The sequence below is a fragment of the Argopecten irradians genome, chromosome 8, assembly GCF_041381155.1.
Source record: "Argopecten irradians isolate NY chromosome 8, Ai_NY, whole genome shotgun sequence".
Lineage (NCBI taxonomy): Eukaryota > Metazoa > Mollusca > Bivalvia > Pectinida > Pectinidae > Argopecten > Argopecten irradians.
In genome coordinates this window covers 34926662-34945088 of record NC_091141.1, presented here as the reverse complement: position 1 = coordinate 34945088, position 18427 = coordinate 34926662, and the positions used below count along the sequence as shown (strand labels likewise).

Below are 18427 nucleotides of genomic sequence, written 5' to 3'. Positions count from 1 at the left end.
TATGATTATGGATTCCAAGGATGATCCTAATTCAATTTTAGATAAGTAAGAATATCATTTTATGATGTACACGTATGTTAATCCCCGAATTTCTGGTAAGTAATGTTGAAAACGTCATGGATGCTCTCTATTTGTAGCCTAAAAAGAATAAGCAACATAATTAACTGATACAGTTGACTTTATTTCAAAATATATTTATACATTATATAAGAAATTTCTGAGACATGATATTGATAATGACTGAGATCGCTTTCTTAGAGATTCCTGTATCTGGAGATTTAAATGGATTCTGCACTGATAGGACATGTTCGATAGTTACAGTAAAAGTACTGATTTTGGCGGAATCAAATTTTAGCGCAATTTGATTTTAGAAGAGATTAACGCAGTGAATACATTTTGTAAATTATCATAAATTCACGCATTCGTGATGATTGTTTCACAAACATGACACAGAAAATTCACGTTGTTTATAAATATTTTAGCGCAAAAAGACAAGCGCGAAAATATGATAACCACGAAAATAAGTACATTTACAGTATGTTAATGAAGAAGATATCTTCTTAAATTTTCGCAATACTTTTCTTCAGTACTGACAAAGTACCAGATCGAAATATGAAAGCGAAATATATAGAAGTGATATAATAGAAATGAACGAATTTTTATTCTCTGTTATTCTTCTATTGATGGTTTGTCCTGCATATTTGTATAATATACCGAGTTGTATATCTTCATGGTTTTTTTTTCTTTCAAAATCACTTCCGTTTCCCCGGACTCATTGCACTCTGCAGGAAGTTATACATGTCGGCTATTGCCGAGTACTCTTCTGTCTGGCAATGGAAGCCAAGGTTCAGTTTACAGCTTCGTTTCCTGAAAGTCATAAAACCAGATATTAATTGGAATGAATTGTACCAGAAATAACCTTACGGTCAAAGCCGAACCAGAAACGAAACGCAATACGAACATATTCCGTATTTGCATATTACAGAGTTATCTAGTCGTGTTGGTCGATTATGATTGCGACGTCATGTGTTTATGAGCACAACGTCATTTTCTTTATAGAATACGACATGAGTTTTGCTCACGTCACAATTCATACCTTCCCACTAGGGCAGATAACTCTTGTGATGTTCAAAGATGTAATACCTATACTAGAAGCAACGCGGTTAAAACTATTTTCATTGTGATGATATTATAACTATATGAGGATCCTTGTTACACGGTTGCTTAGCAACGATACAATATTACACCTTCTATTGCAAATTAGCGCGACATCCTCGCATTGCTAGCTAACCTAATCACCCTTGAAAATTTACAATGGATTTGTCACAGTCTTGGGGTAGTCACAATTGTCGTCGGGGTTGAAAGGGCTCCTGTGTCGTAGCATTGTGTGATACTGATATTTATAATGAATAGTGGGCAAGTAAAAATGCGACAAAACGAAATATACGTATGCATAGAATGAGTTATGTTTTATCAACTTTTAATATTAACGAAATATCGAAAGACATATTGTACTTTTTACATACAGGGTTAAACCATTGTATCATAAAATGAGCCGTAAAAGGGCGAGCCAAAAAGCTACAAAACGGTCACATACTAGTACATCATATAATGAAATATCATTATACAATCATTATAACTGTTACAAATTCTACAGGAAAGCCGGAATGGTTATTCTATGTAGCAATTGTTTAACCAACATAAATTTATTAGAGTGTTATGGAGATACTACAGTTCTGATTCTGATATAATTTACCTTTCATTATGGATGGCGTTCAGAATATCTGTGAGTGTTGATTGCATGCGTCCAATAAGTTCTTTTTTATTGAGAATATCGTCCACGTATCTGAAAAAAAATGAAATAATAGGATAAAGGTTTCGGTAGCAAAACAGTACAGCTTGTCAAAAAGTAAAAAGGTCATTACGAAAAATGCAGAGAATAATTGCAAAATAGGGTCGAATAAATCCATCATGAGATGGCAAAAACCGAGAAAAATCATCAAGTGTTGTGTTTTGTCTTGTTTTAGCACACTGATTAGAATGAGACTGGAGACGGTCACTTTTTCAAATAAAATCATCCAATAGTTTTAATTAGCTGTTATGGTAATTTATAAGTAAGACATAGTCTTCAAAAACTATATTTTCAGTGAAATTCTTATTTCAATTTAAAAGATGAAATTCTAACATCAATTTCGTTCGAGATTTAAGTGAGAGTATCGCGATAACCGTATTAGCGTACCTTTTCTGTAAAAGTGTCGGGCTGTTTACACTTCTAACTGAGCGTTTGCCCGGACTGTTAGGGTTACTGACTACATCTATAAATCCCTCAATAGGATCGATATACCCCATAGAACAGTCGGTGGCAGAGACGAGGCAGGAAGGCGCTTCACTGAAACGACAAACATCATTCTATTTACGTAATTCATAGAAGGAAGTAGGAAAAATATTTAACAAATGGGAAAAATATAATGTCAAGTACATTCATTTAAACACCAAGCAGGAAGGCGCTTCACTGAAACTACAAACATCATACTGTTTACGTAATTCAGAGAAGAAAGTAGGAAAATATAAAACAAATGAGAAAAATATTACGTTATTTACTAAAACATTAAACATCAATGGTTACGTAATACATAGAAGAAAGTGCAATCAATATCAAAAACAAATGAGAAAACTATGACGTCAAGTATTAAAAGACCGTACGTCATTCCGTTACCTAATATAAAGAAGGAAGAAATAAAATATAAAATTAATGAGAAACATATGACGTCAATACATGTATTAAAACAATTGCAATTATTCTGTTTGCGTAATACACAGAAGAGAGTAAAAAAAATATAAAATGAGAAAAATATGACTTCAAGTATTTTGAACATAAACAACATTCTGCTTTACGCAACACATACGAAAACATATCAAATAAATGAGAAAAATATGACGTCAAGTTTTAAAACACCGTACATATTCAGTTAACGTAAAAGATAGCAGGAGGTTTGAAGAAATACCTATTAATTTATAAAGCGCGAGGAGAAATGTTCTCGATTTTCTATTTGATATCAATTATTTGCACATTCCATTTCAAGTTCGCGGAAAATTAACTTGATAGCGAAGAAAGCGAAATTGTATCCCTCGTGAGTAATACCAACTAAACAGTATGAACCAAACGAGAAAAATGTTATGTGCAATATTAGAACACCGCTTACAGGTAGTATAATGAAAACTGCATAGTTATTTTTATTTGTGGGAGATTTTTATTTTTCGCTATATTTGCGGTCAAATTAATTTATGCAAAAATAAATACATTTTTCAGGCGATTGATTTTCCCGATTTCTTTTTGCCCCCGAAATACATGAAATTTAATAGCACACAATGATATATGAACTTTATATCTCTAGATAAGCTTACTCGTTTAAAAATTTCTTGAGTCTCCGAACAGCCCGTACTGCTTCCACTAGCTTTTCACTAACGTCATCAAGGTTGGATACCAAACTGCAAATATAAATACACATCAATCCGAAATCCTAAGGCGTTATTTTTCAAAAAGTAGTTATTGTTTTCTTCTATCAACATAATATGTTCTTTAAATATAACCATGCATACAGAAACATCATAAAATCCAAACACTTCCCCTTTTAAAAAAGGTAGTTATTGTATTCTTCTATCAATATAACATATACTTCACAAATAATCTACATACAGAAATATCACTAAAATAGATTTTATGAGCATCTTGTAAACGGAACAAAAGGTCAAGTATTTGTTGTAGAAAGTCATTACCTGTAATGAAATCGAGTGCTTGATAAAGAGATCGAGTCAAGTTTGTAAATATCGCGCGAGTTTACATGAAGAGAAAATCAATTGCAACATTTTACAAAGCATTGGTAATCTCCAACAGCAAATTGGTCTTTCTATTTAATGAATTATATAGTCTTTGTAAGAAATGGAATTAATGTGATATCGTTGTGGAAATAGCTTAGCCAGATGGCTAAATTAGATTATGTTCGATACCAAATTGCACTCGGCGGTAATTTTTGTTCGACTAAATATTATCAATTTCGAACTCTGTCAGGAAGCTTGTTTGCTTGTTTGATTAATTAACGCCCTATTAACAGCTATGGTCATGTAAGGACGGCCTCCCATGTATGCGGTGTGTTGCGTGTAGGTTGGGCGAGGTGAGTATTTTGGGAGACTGCAGTATTTTCATGTAGTGTCTTCTTGTATAGTGGAACTGTTGCCCTTTTTATAGTGCTATATCACTAAAGCATGCTGACGAAGACACCAAGCAACACACCCCACCCGGTCACTTTATACGGACAACGGACGAACCAGTCGTCCCACTCCCTGTATGCTGAGAGATAAGCAGGAGCAGAAACTACCACTTTTATAGATTTTGGTGTGTCTCGGCCAGGGGACAGAACCCAGAGCTTTCCTCACAAGGAAGCATGACCAATACAGATTAGATAGATATCAATATCGAGAATAACACACATTTTAATTCTATAAAATCAAGAGTACAGCCAGCTCAGATTAAAGCGAATTCTAAATACATGGAAATTATATTCTTTATGCAAAACATTTGTAGAATAAACTGAAATTAAACGAAGATCTTTGTATCAATGTTTTATCTACAAATTAAATAATTGACTAATAGAATCTTACATGGGTCTGTCAAGTGGACAGGGATATCTCAACCAGAATGAAAGATTTTGGCTGGTCAACCCGAGGCTTGCCGAGGGTTGACGGCCAATATATTTCACGCTGGTTGAGATATCCCTGTCCACTTGACAGACCCATGTTTGATTCTTTTTCTCCCATACTTAGAAAAAATGATGAAATTCCACTTGGTTTCCAGCTTTTCCATCGCGTCATTATCGCACGGACGTCGTTATGCGTCAAAATTGATGACGTCATCTACAATGCGCGCCGCAGATACGCCGCATGCATTGATGACGTCACGTAATTGTCTAGCACGTGTGAGCTGTCTTACACCCCCCTGTGTAAGATAGAGATATCTTTTCCCTAGCAACCACGGGATATCCATGTGAAGTATGGGAGAATCTGTAATCTATCTTAGTTTTGATATATACATGTACTCGAAACTTCGTTATGTCCAAGTGTTAATGTGTTTATAAGGATAATAAAGATGTATACTTACGCCCGAGTTCCCGTGTGTACGTCCCGTGCGTTAGCGGAGGCAGACAATCCCAGAAATGAGGCGAGGATAAGACAGGCGCATGCGTCAACCATTCTAGTACAAACGTTCCGTAAAAAATACAATCTGAAGAAAACAACAAATAAAATGAAAATATTAAACTCTTTTTTATTATGGACTAAAATAATTACATACGGAATAGATTGATAACATTACATCACAATAATTTTAGTTTACCAAATCATTTCAATATCTAAATATGTTCTACCGCTGACAAAGGGTATTTTTTTCACTATCAAAAAGGGGAGCAGACGATTTAGTATTTTTCTTCAGTTGTAAAAGCTACTTACTTTACACCATTACCACTATTGAAAAGTTTGAGCTTCTAATTTTACTTCAAGTTAAATATATGAAAATAATTAATTGCATCCCGAAAAAATTCTGTGTCACTATATCCTATATGGAATGAGGTACTAATTGCGCATGCACCAAAGGCGAAATAAATTATTTTGTATTATTTTTTTGTGTTAATTAGGCATATATATACACGATTAAACACCCACTTTTGTTCAAATGATGAATATCATTTATGCTCTCTCGGCGGTGGAGCATCTTAAAATATTGATAATCATATGGCATTCATCAGACATCATGGAAGTAAATGACAGTTCCTTTTGAACAAACAAAATTAAGATTCATCAGCATGAAATTAATAATTCCAGTACGGTAATCAGTAACAAGATCAGTTGGACCATTAAACACTTCTTAGAAGCAAGATTTCGTGAAATCCAACAAGACAATTTTGTCACAATCAATACTACACAGTTGTGTCTTACAATGTATATTGTAGTCATATACCGGATGAGAGATAAACTGCATTTTAATTGTCCTTATAAATTACTATAGCCTTTAAGCTTTGTGATTCTATATGTAAGCGTTCATAAAAATATCAGATACAACGCATGCTTATTTAAGATTCCTTGTTAACATGATAAAGTAATAAAATGGATTTAACTTTGCACAAAGAAGTTCAAGTTTTAGTATCGCTGTTCATAATGAATTGCTAGTATGTCTTTCTCTTTGCTCAATTTTCTTTCTGTTATCACTGAAAAATCATAATGCTATCAAACTGGTAACGAGAAATGTCTTTCTCTTTGCTTAATTTTCTTTCTGTTATCACTGAAAAATCATAATGCTATCAAACTGTTAACGAGAAATGTCTTTCTCTTTGCTTAATTTTCTTTCTGTTATCACTGAAAAAATCATAATGCTATCAAACTGTTAACGAGACTGAGAAAAATAGATTGAACAACCGATTTTATTTTTGTAGTGACAGAATACTAATGATGAGATAATGATACATTTTACTGTCCATGTATAATCAATATAAAGAATAAAACAACTTTGCATCGCAAAAAGCAAAATGTAAATTTGATATAAAAAATAACAGAAAAAGTAATCAAGCCATTATCTCGCATGCATGCACTCGTATGTGCTTCTCAGCTCGTTTAAGTGTTAAAGAAAAAAGAAACCGGACGACATTTCCTTAAGAATAAGATTGATACTGAAGGAATGCTTGTGGTCGACACTTTTATCGACTTTCAAGTATGTTTGAATAAACGTTTTCCATCTCGCTACAATTGAATAGAAGGCGTATATGTATTGAATGAACCCCGAAGTTACATAGGTTGGGTCCGCGGTTTCATGATGATGTGGAGGATTTTTCAGAGAAGTCTTGTTTGCGGAAAATACGTGGTTCTTCTTTGTTGAGATATGTACATTGTAAGCAGAAAAGATTCGACAATATCCTGGTTGTTTATATAAGAAATTAGCACTTATTGGAAAAGAAAATTGTCTACACCAGAGGCCTGGTGTAGCACTGAACCTTCATTCCAAAATACTTGTTTTAACACTATTTTATTCAATAAGAATACAAAACAGAAACATGTCATGAGGGGTTGGATTCAGAAACAAGTAAAATGAACTTATATTAACCTGTCTCAAAGTTATTTACAGCCACCTGTCAAACAGACAATATATTTGATCTAATTACCTTGACATTACGGTCAGATGCAGGTATTACATGGGTAAATTCAAACAGTGGAAACATTATGTTAAAAATGAAGAAAAAAATATTGGTAAATAGATATTGCGTTAATGAATCTTACTATTTGATGTTAAATAACAAAAATTAAGCATAGATTCTAAATAAATTGTAGGATTCCCTGTATTGTTTTGTCAAAAAAACTATTTTCAATGTAAATAGTTTGGTTAATTAATTCGTTTTAATTAATATTGTCGTTGTCATCTCTAATATGCTTATTTCACGAGTTTGTAAAAATGTCGGTAATTGTGGCTTGGGGAATCTTAGTGAACAAAACCTAGGAACCCGAAGTACATAAATATGGCGACAATTGTATAGTTTTTAATTAGTACATTTTCACATACATAACTGTTTTGTTATATGGAGTTCAGAAGAGATGTCATGCGACTGGCTTCGTCGTAACCTCACGGCATTACCTCAAAAAGAGTATAACGAAATTACAAAGATACAGACTAAGTATCAATTAGATGCTTGTAATTAATTCAGAATATCGAAACTGTAGAAAAATAAAGAATGGATTCAAATGATGAATTCTTTTCTCTCTCGAATATACTTTGCATTGAACCCCGTGGATTGATGTTTACGGGGATGGAAATGAAACCATTAACGTCATGATAATTATATAAATGAGGTACAATGTAATGTTCGAGAAGAGCAGACTTGTGGTTATTTGGAAACGATTTGGCGACAATAGAAAAAATGTTAAATAGATTCAAATATTTCCATAGATCTGCATGGTCAAGGATAAATATAGTTTGTTTAGTTTTCTTACGACAATGGTTATAATGTAATAACACATTTAACATTCCACCATTAAGACAAACCTCACCATTAAACTGGAATGATGCTATTAATCTATACACTATTGAGATAAATACAGGCTAGCTTCAAAAGAGATGTACAAAATGTATCATAGGCAGCAGAACTGCAGGTTTCAAAACAGATATGTTGGCTTTGAAACTACCGTTACAAATCTTATTTGCTTTTATTCGCTTTGCTTTATAGTCTTAATATTGCTATTAGAGACCATTCATGACAAAACCGTTGTCAATGTGATGTCATCAGCATATGTTGTAACTTCTGTTATTCTTATTTAATTCTATACTTGTCCTTTTTGTTATATGCATTTTTGATACATTGATACAAATTTATTGTAAGTACCCCTGCGAGATGGTATTCATGACATCATGAATATTCATGAATGATTCATGAACTTTCAAGAAAATTAGCAGTTGTTGTTCATAAAAAAGTTCATGAATATTCATCAAATGACTCTCATTAACTCTTCATAAAGTTTTATGAAGCTTGAAACATTCATGATTGTTTATCATCATTGTGTCAAGACTTATCCATGAAGTTTTATGTATGACTAATATTCATTAAAATTCTTCAAAATGAATGAAAATGTTTCATTCATTTTTAAGAATTTTAATGAATATCAGTTATGCATATAATTGGGAATTTCCACCAAAAATGACATCGATGTAAATATTGTGATACTTTGATCAAATATGGCTATGGTATTACTACAGTTATAACGAACCTTTGGGAACCAATGGTATTACTTCGTTATAAACATAGTTCGTTATATACACAACAAATAACGATAAGAATATGAATGGGACTGAAAAGTACTACGTTACAACTATGAATTCGTTATAAGCGAGATCGTCATATACGATGTTTTACTGTAGATATGTATTACTGTGACATTATATTACCTTTAAAATCATTTCATGCCAAAAACCGATCCTTTGGTAACCTGTATATTAAGACACCTCTCAAATAAGACACGTTTTGTCTGTCCCTTTGCATGTATCATTTCAGGTTTGACTTATATTATATCAAGCAAGTTTTGGAAATTCTTTCTGTATGCTTACATTTTCAAAATGTCTTTTGTCCGTTAAAATTTGATTTGGTTAATTCAGATGAATCATGGCCAACTCCCGAAATTCAAAACATAATCGTGAACACTTTTTATCCGCAAAGGTAACCGTCTACCAGAATATGATGAATAAACAGATTCAATTCTACACTTCAATTTCTTCTGTTTCTATGCAAAAAATGTCGTGTTCGTTCAAAAATGTAATTTTAAACAATAGATAGGCGCTATTCTATAAATAATTAATAGCTACTCGTAACATATATTTATACAAAAACCGAATGAAATTGTTCCTCCTTTTGTAATGCTTACCTCATCATTATAAATGTTCTCAAAAACCTCTGTAATACAATGTATATATGCTTTCTTTTCTATCATACAAATTATGAACACAAAAATGTTCAATGAAATCCGTGTCAAAGATGTCTGAGTTGTCCAATCCAAAGAGATAATCCCGAATGTATGAATATAGATGAAATGTTCTCTTGGCGTCACAAATAGTATTTGGTTCACTTGATTCTGTTGGCTTTAAAAGTAGTCGTTGGTTCACAGTTTTATCTTAGCTTCACTATTAGTCGTTGGTTCACATAACAAGTATATTTGGGTTCACAAGTTTCTCTTGGCTTCACACGTAGTCTTTGGTTCACGTTTTTTCTTTTGGGATCACAAAATTCTCTTAGCTTCACTAGTAGGCATTAGTTCATAAGACAAGAAGAATTTAAATCACTTGTTCACTAGTTTCTCTTAGCTTCTCAAGTACTTTGTAGTCTTTAGTTCACAACTATACTCGGTATTCTCCAATATCACATAGGTTTTTCGTTCTATAATGTACCTCTGAGTTCTAAACCAATATAATGATGAAAGTTATTATAACCATCCATACTACATACACAAGTCGACTAGTACATCGCGTACAATAACTCTCGTGACATTTTTAAACATGAACAGGTATTTATACTTAACGAATAATATAGAAGACTTACATATCAGAATAGACACCTTTAAAATTTATCACATGTTTATGGTTACAGAGCGTTTATATACGGGCTCCCGAATCACGACCTATCCTAAATACTGGTGAATGCTCACTCGTAATTGGTTACCACGGTACCCACGAAACAGGTGCATGAGCTAATTGCTATTTTGGTCAATTTGTAATCAAACATTATGATATCCCTCCCAATAACCGTTTCTATTTTCGGATATATGTTCCAGTATGCGCCATTGTGTATCCCGAAGGTGTCACAGCCTGGCTGATACGGGGGAGGAAATATGCCTTCCGGCGATAGGACTGTTCCATCAGTCTCAGTGAACACTTGAGCGATACAAACTTATTTAGATGTTGAGGTATAAGAATCATGGTGTATACCGTAAAAGGAGATTTGTTTGGCAGTTTGTTTGTGTACCACCTTTCCGCAATAGGATAACCGATCCCTCCAAATATCGTCACTCGATAAGGGGTCACGTTTCACAGGTAAACAATGAACGTGTTGATCAAAGGGTAACGTATTCTCAGGGTATGCGCATGTCGATCAGAAAACATGATTAGATATATGGGACGCAGGGCTGGAAAGAGCAAATTATAGTACAAAATGAATCTGAATCTGACTTGAAAATAAATTTTTGAATTATTTTGAAATAGAGATGACAATAGTTAACTACGAACGAATAAGTTTTCAAATGAGATTCGGAAGAAATAGGAATATTGTTTTTATATATTGAGCTTGTTTATTTTTCTGAGCCTTAAATGTGTTATTTGCAGTTTTTAAAAGTTACTTTTTACTTGTGCAGTATCACTATTGAATTTTTTATTAAATAATCGCTGTACGTGTAACTTTGGATTGAGAGTAATTATGATAGAAAAATAAAGTCAACAAGATAATAATATATAGAACTATAACCGACGCTTTATTGGTGGAAGATAAAAAAAACAACTTAAAAGTTTATCTTCACTTTATCTCAATAGTATATCAAGATAAAATAATATTTATGTGACATGATAGTATTGATGAGGGGGAATCAAACACATAATTAAAAGGAATAATGATACCTTTTTAAATGATACATTTATTATCCTTTTCAATTAAAGACATAGCTAAGTTAACATGTACACTTATATTGTTTACAATGCTTACAGAATGTTATAATATTTTTATATATAAAATTTTGTTTGCTTTGAGCGATCTCAACGGCTTCAAGTGTCGCTGTTATTTGTTTAATAAACTTGCCCATTTGCACTTGAATAATATCTTTTACAAATTTTCACGTTTTAATGCCCTTGAAACATCATATATGTTTTTATTATAATTATGTATGCATGTGATAATGTAATTATGTTTATCTTAAAATATATTTCAATCTTGATTATTCTGACGTTTTAATGTCCTTGAAACACTATTTAAGTTTTTATTATGATGGTTTACATTTTATGCCAAATATTAGTTCAATCTTGACCATTTTGACGTTTTAATGTCCTTAAAACACTACATGTATTAAAATTTTTATTATGGCAGTTTACATTTTATACCAAATATTATTTTAGTCTTGACCATTTTGACTTTTTAATGCCCTTGAAACACTATATAAGTTCTTATTATGACAGTTTAAATTTTATACCAAATATTATTTAAATCTTGACCATTTTGTTCCTCCATTTTTAAAGACAATAAGTTGGCTTCAAATTGCCTTTAGTTAGCTGTCTATGGGCAATGGCATCAAATAAAAAAAAATTACAGAATGTATAATGTCGAACTTATAACATATAATATGAATTGTTACATTCACGTCATTATTGGTATGATTCCGATAAATAATACATTGCGTGCGTATTGTAGTCGAATTAACCTTTCCAACTGTTCAGTCAGTATTCAGTGTTAATGCTGTTAAAAGGGGCGCTGTCTAATCAAAAAAGGTGTGATATTGACAACAATAGTAATTATCTCGAAAATGGAAACACCTAACAATAATGACATTGTTAGCAGCAAAACAGTATATACAATTTCCAAACAATAGGTATACTATGCTGTAAGTTATTTAAGTTTCTTTATGCAGAATATATGCTGAATCATATACGAGAGGTAAGAGAGTTGATGTATTCATGAATTTTTATTGTGAGAGTATCTTTTTGCTTAGTCATTTTCCAAATTGTTCATGGTTAGGAAATGTTCGCAGTGTTCATCATACGTAATCATACTAGTTCTATACGTACAAATATATAGTTCAAAGATTATAGATTGATTTTCGCGATTTGTCGTCATCCGCGAAATTCACGAAATTAACACACGCTAAAATGCGTTGGTTTACAGTAATCTCGAATTGTTTGTTTACTACTAATGATATGTTACAACAAATAATGAAGTTTGATGCCTACGTAGGGTAGCAGTTATTGCATTTCCTTATTTTGATTCGCAAAATTATTGACGTCTCAAAATCCTCACTTACATATTTATTTGTAGTTCGATGTATTCGCGTAGAATTATATTATCAAAATTGAAATAAGCGAAATTGTTCATAGTGTTATTGTATATGTCTTGAAAATCTTGAATGTTTCAAGAGCTTTGGAATTATTTCAGTCATTTCTGTATTTATTCAGCAAAATAGAATGAAAGATGCATAAAAAATGTGTGTAAATACCAAACATATACCTTATTCTTAATTCAACAGCTCATATTTTATCAATAGTTTATATTGTGTACGTACATGTATATGTACGGTTTATGCATATTTTCAGTTATCTATTAAATACGTGGAGTATTAACCCAGGAGTATAAAGATTAAAGATGTAGTTTTCTTTTAGATTATCATTTCTATAGAATAAACACCACACCACAACCCACAAAAAAGAGCTTTGTTTAAAGTCCTTAATGAAGCAAAAATATATTTAACGTGCATTCTACATCAATAAATCATGGAAATAAAATAATGAGTGTAAAATCATCAAATAAATGTATAAAATATCACAACGTTAAAGATATGCTTGTTACATAGATGGTAGACGAAGTCATGCCCTGCTGTGATTGATTACAGAATGAGTTTCTAATAATCAGGAAGCAATGATACCACTTGGTGCTATAAAAGCATCCTATATATGAAGCTCATTTCAATTTTTAACGACTCTTTTTTTTAATTTTATAACAACTTTCAAATAGCATGACGATGTCTCTTGATGATTACAAAATGTATCAGTATGGTCGCAGAGAGCGACCTCTGATTCATAAAGTACGCGCAACATTACTTGTAACTTTTATTTTTGAAATTTGATTGGATAAATACCTGTCTTTCACAGCAGGCTAAAATAAGGTTTATACCACAATGAATGCCAAAGTACGACTCACAGAGGATTATTTGCACCGGACCCTTAATGAGGAGGCGCTAGTAAATATCCTAGCTAATTAAGACTTATATTGCTCTAAGCAACTGCTATTTTCCGTTATTAAATCTAATTTGCTTCGATAACTCCCTGATTACTCAATATTTGTAAGATTAAACGTAATTTTTATACTGTTAAGAATTGCTCTACTGGTGATATTTATCCAAAGCGGTTTAGAAGTGGAAGGAATGTCGATGAAGTTTTAGATTTGGGGTCCGAGGTACTATACTATGGAAGCATCGGTAGTGCACTGTGCGTGCGTTTCATTAACGGAATCGTACTAGTTGTAACATTACAAACCTGCTGTATCTGAAGTGGAATGTTCCGTACAAGCCGTACATAAACGGTTCATTTCTTGGATCCAAGATGGCGGATACTAGTTCTTTTTTGTGGTGCAGTCGAGGTTATTATGTGAAACTGAAGAGCCTATGGATCTGTGAAATACTATAGTAAATGTTCGCACGTGAAAGTTAGTCCTAGGGGTATATTTACTACATAACTTAAAACAAATTATCTTAAGGTCAGAAAGGTTACGGTTTCTATAGCAACAAGTAGTCACATGGTCTAGCACTGTATCTATAAATCTGTTATTCATTTTTCATTACAACCTATTTCAATAGCGGAAATACTAATGAAAGCTTTCCCTACGCCACGATACTTACATCAAGTTTATTTATTATGCTTTACTTAGTATAATACAATTCTGGTTACTTATGAGTTTTGCATGTTGACTAAATTCAAAGGAAACAATTAATGTATTTCAAAATGTATTAGCCAAATATCAAAATAAAGATTCAATCAATTATCTACTGATTTTTTGTCCTAATAAAATATGTAAATTTGCAGACTGTCCTGCTTACGTAACACCCCTGCTTCTGTAATCTACAACCACTCAACCCCCATCCACCCCACGTCATTCTACGTTACGTGTTTGATTTCCAATGTAATGTCCTGATGCATAACAAGCGTTATTGTATTACGATGTTGAAAAGTAAAAATATTCCACAACATCATGGATTTATACATCGTCCATTTCTAGCACAGGCATTTCGAATGTACAAGCAGTTCTGCATTAATTTACTTCAGTCGCCCTACGAATATATTTCAAAACTAGACAAGCTAGTAACCTAATCATAGATGAGAGCCATCACCACAAATTGAATATAATCGGTATGTAACAATCCGCTTGACTGCTTGGTAAGTTAAAAAAAATGTTTACCTTCGATCTTCTATCATTCGATTTTTATATTCAACAAAGAATCGTCAATTTTCAAAACGTTCTTACATCTCGGAATATGTGACTTTTTTCCTATTACACACTTTTAAAAAAGATTTCAGTGATGCTGCTTTCTTTTGTCCAATCACTCCAGAAGTCGTTGAATTAACTTTACTGAGTCTTGTTTCACTACCCATATATATTTGACAGTGTTGTCTTGTTTGTTTTAGACCGTTATAAATGAAAACAAATTAAAATGAAATACAACTGAGTTTGAATTTGGTGTATGTAATTTTGGAAGGTTTGTTAATATGCATGCACGATTGTCAAGAGGACTTTGGTTCATAGTTCGCAAATATTTTGAAAAATAATGAAAATGCGAAAATTTTAGTCTTCATCTTAATGTAAGTGTGATATACGCTAGACAGGCTACCAGTCTCTAGAATATTAGAATTGTCACTATAATTTGGCTTCATCATTTTTGTCTCTAGACGTGTGTAATTCATAAGGTTCAAACTGGGGAAAAATAACTAGTTTTAAAATTCAACTGAAAAAAAATCTTATCAAGAACTTAGGCTCTGGTGTCCAGTCTAGATAGTCTAAATACTTTCTACTCATAATTACGATTGCTCCATATATATGTTTTGCGATAAAAACCGCGAACTTTAATCTTTGTGAAATTGGATCTGTATACAGTTAAATAAAACCAAATTAATCTAAATCGCAAAATCAAATTGCCTTGGAAAAGTCGTTAGACATGAAACGTTAAATCAAGTCGCCGAAAAATCGATTATTTTACAGTATAACTTATCTCAAAAGTTTAATCTATTTCTTCATATAAGAAAAAACGTTATATTGAAAAAGAATATCATCTTAATGAAATAAGTTTCATTCTTTGATGACATGTCATATATTCGAATATAAATTACATATCTACTATAAACAGTGTCAATATGACCTTCATAGTTTTATTGATTTTCAAAAATGCACGTCGATTTCTATCTTTACTCAGAGCTGCCTTAACAGTCACCTTAAATAAACGACCACCTGCATTAAACGATCAATTCAAGGTCATTTCCATGACAAAACTATACATTGAACTCGCATTAAACGGTTACCTGTCTTAACCGGCCAGCGGCCAGATCATTATCATAACATGAAACTTACACGACGATAGGTATTCATAAAATCACATGGGAATCATTTTCACTTTGGTAGGCTATCATATTAAGTGAAATAGATAAGCAAATCCACACTTGAATGTCCTGGAACTGAACTTACTATCTCAAAAAAGATTATACAACAAGGCAAAAAAAATGTCTGTTTAGAATTACCCAACCAATCCTAATTTTTGACCCCCGACCCTAATTTTTTTTCCACTTTTCTACGAAAAATATTAAAAAGTCGGGATTTTGATCTCATACTCCGGTTCTGGCCATTATCTTAGAGTGAAAAACACAATGTAACCCTACACAATCAAAGTTTTGTTAGCCTAATGTAAATGTGTTTCCTAACCAACTACCATATGGCGAATGAAAGCTTGTCCTTACTTTTTTTGCGTGCAATTTACTTTCGCGAAATTCGCAATCACAATAAATTCGCGAATGTTTATCTCTGCGAAAGCATATGAACATCGCTTATATTAATATATATTTGAATGTAATTTTCATATTTGCGAAAGTTAATCTTCGCGAACTTGTTTTGAAACTCAAATCGCGAAATTTACTTGCAGCGAAAGAAAGTTGGTTGACAGTATTACTTTAGGTAGCGAATTTACATGATAATTACTGAATATTAACGTTTCCGTCATTTTACCTACATTGTAGCAAATAATCTGTTTATTTACCAAATCTCTTTTTATTACATATTTTGACAATATCTTGACAGTGTATGATATTGTATTGAGAATTTTAGCTATAAAAGCAATTAAACTGATACAATTGCATAAAACGTTCGCTTACTTATGTGAATATTCTTCAGATTTTGAAATACTTTGATCATACATAATTTAGCGGTAGCATAGCTGTTATTACGAAAGCGCAAATAAGTCACTGCTTTAACCTGGTCAAAGTCATATTTGCTTAAAAAAATGATATCGCAAAAATGAATGTTTGCAATATTTACTTACTGTTGATGAAAGCACTAGGTGCGTCCCTAGTTTTAAAGGATGGCGTATGTAGCAATAATCCGTGCACGTGTTCCTTTCCTTGTTTAGATGGTTGCAATACCTTTAAGCAACTCTAAGTGACTCGGTGGGAAATGCAGACTTACTTTTATACACCTGAATTACTGCCAGTTCAGTTTAAAACCAGAAGTGTTACCAAACTCTTATTGATCGGCGACGGAAGTGATAGGAGTGGTAAAACGTATCTGTCATAGCTTTAACACCAGGGGGCGCGGCAGATCTCCATCTGGCAATGACTATGATTATACCGTTACTAGGCACGCTTGGAGAAACGTTAAAACTGTATTCAGTACACACTATACAATGACGTCATAATTTACGAGTACCGAGGCAAATAATTTGTGGCATTATCTGATCCTTGCGTTAATAAGGGCAGAAAATGTCATTGAGATGCTAATTAATTTGCTCATTACGGACAGTGCAGAGCGACAGTCCAATGTGATTGACCAATCTAGCACGTTCAACTGAAGGCAGTGTCACCCACTGTTCTAGTGCTCTGTCAACACGAACCAAACCCTGATAACCAATCGGCTGCAAAATTGATGGTGCTACCATGTTGCTACTCTGACTGAACAGGGAAAGTGCTTGTCGAACGCGCCGAAACGTCCTATTATTGGCGTGGAATGTTCTCCAATTTCTGACAGATTAAACGGTATCAGGCGATAAGTTAATGGTCTCTTCGAAAACTGCAATTAATTTGAAGTCCCCAAGAAACAAAGCTTTAATCATGGGTCACAAGAAAAACCGTGTCGACGATCGGCATTGATTGTAACAATTGGTTTGGTAATGAACTCTGTTGCATCGTTTTAATGCCGTAAACATATATCACACAGTTTTTGTGTCTGTATTATTCGTTTCAAATCTAAAAATGATTAAAATAATAAATTTGTGCGATGCCCTAAGGATGAGTATTGCTTTTTTCATAAATTGAAACTTGGATATTTGCTTTGTGCGGCAATATGTAGCTACAATGTTCTCTGTGAAAACCAAAAGACAAATTTGTATAAATAATAACGATTTATTAATAAGCATTTTTTATCCATTGTACAGATTTTGTTTTTGTAAGTTCGAGATTATTGATGCAGTAAATCTCGAAAGATGTCATGGCACTGACTCTCAAAGTGTAGTATTATACAAAGGATTTGACTACAATGGCCAGAGTTTGTTGTACAAGAAACAATAGTTTGATAATAATGTTTCTCTTTAATCGATTTTAAAATGCCTTCACAGGTTGATAGTTGTCGATGCCATTTTTTTTCTAAATGTCATACCGAAGATTTGAAATTCATGTTATTCATATCAAACCCCAAAAAATTAAAAAGTAAAGAATACCGATAAGATTCCCATGTACATAACATTCAATCACTCATTGCTAGTTTCTTTCTGAATATGATACAAATACTCAATATAAAACACAAAGGCAAATTTTAACAACTGGAATGCAATTTCATGGTAAGGAAGACGACTCATGATGTTGGTATGCAAACGCATGAGATATGGCAGATTTCTCACAAGCATT

The 18427-nt window shown here is 32.7% G+C and overlaps 1 protein-coding gene across 2 annotated transcripts; it reads right to left on the bottom strand.

The window, feature by feature from the left end:
• Window positions 1–160: 160 nt before the first annotated feature.
• LOC138330210 (uncharacterized) lies at window positions 161–17032 on the bottom strand. 2 transcript variants are annotated; one of them, XM_069277663.1, is made up of 6 exons: window positions 16852–17032; window positions 5156–5278; window positions 3406–3489; window positions 2240–2389; window positions 1757–1846; window positions 161–867 (listed from the first exon to the last, which is right to left on the bottom strand). In XM_069277663.1, exons 2-6 carry the CDS (start codon window positions 5245–5247, stop codon window positions 753–755), a joined length of 531 nt encoding a protein of 176 aa, XP_069133764.1. In that variant the 5' UTR covers window positions 5248–5278; window positions 16852–17032; the 3' UTR covers window positions 161–752. The 2 variants fall into 2 exon arrangements, with proteins under 2 accessions (XP_069133764.1, XP_069133763.1); XM_069277662.1 differs by lacking the exon at window positions 16852–17032 and adding an exon at window positions 9451–10103.
• Between the last annotated feature and the right edge of the window lie 1395 nt (window positions 17033–18427).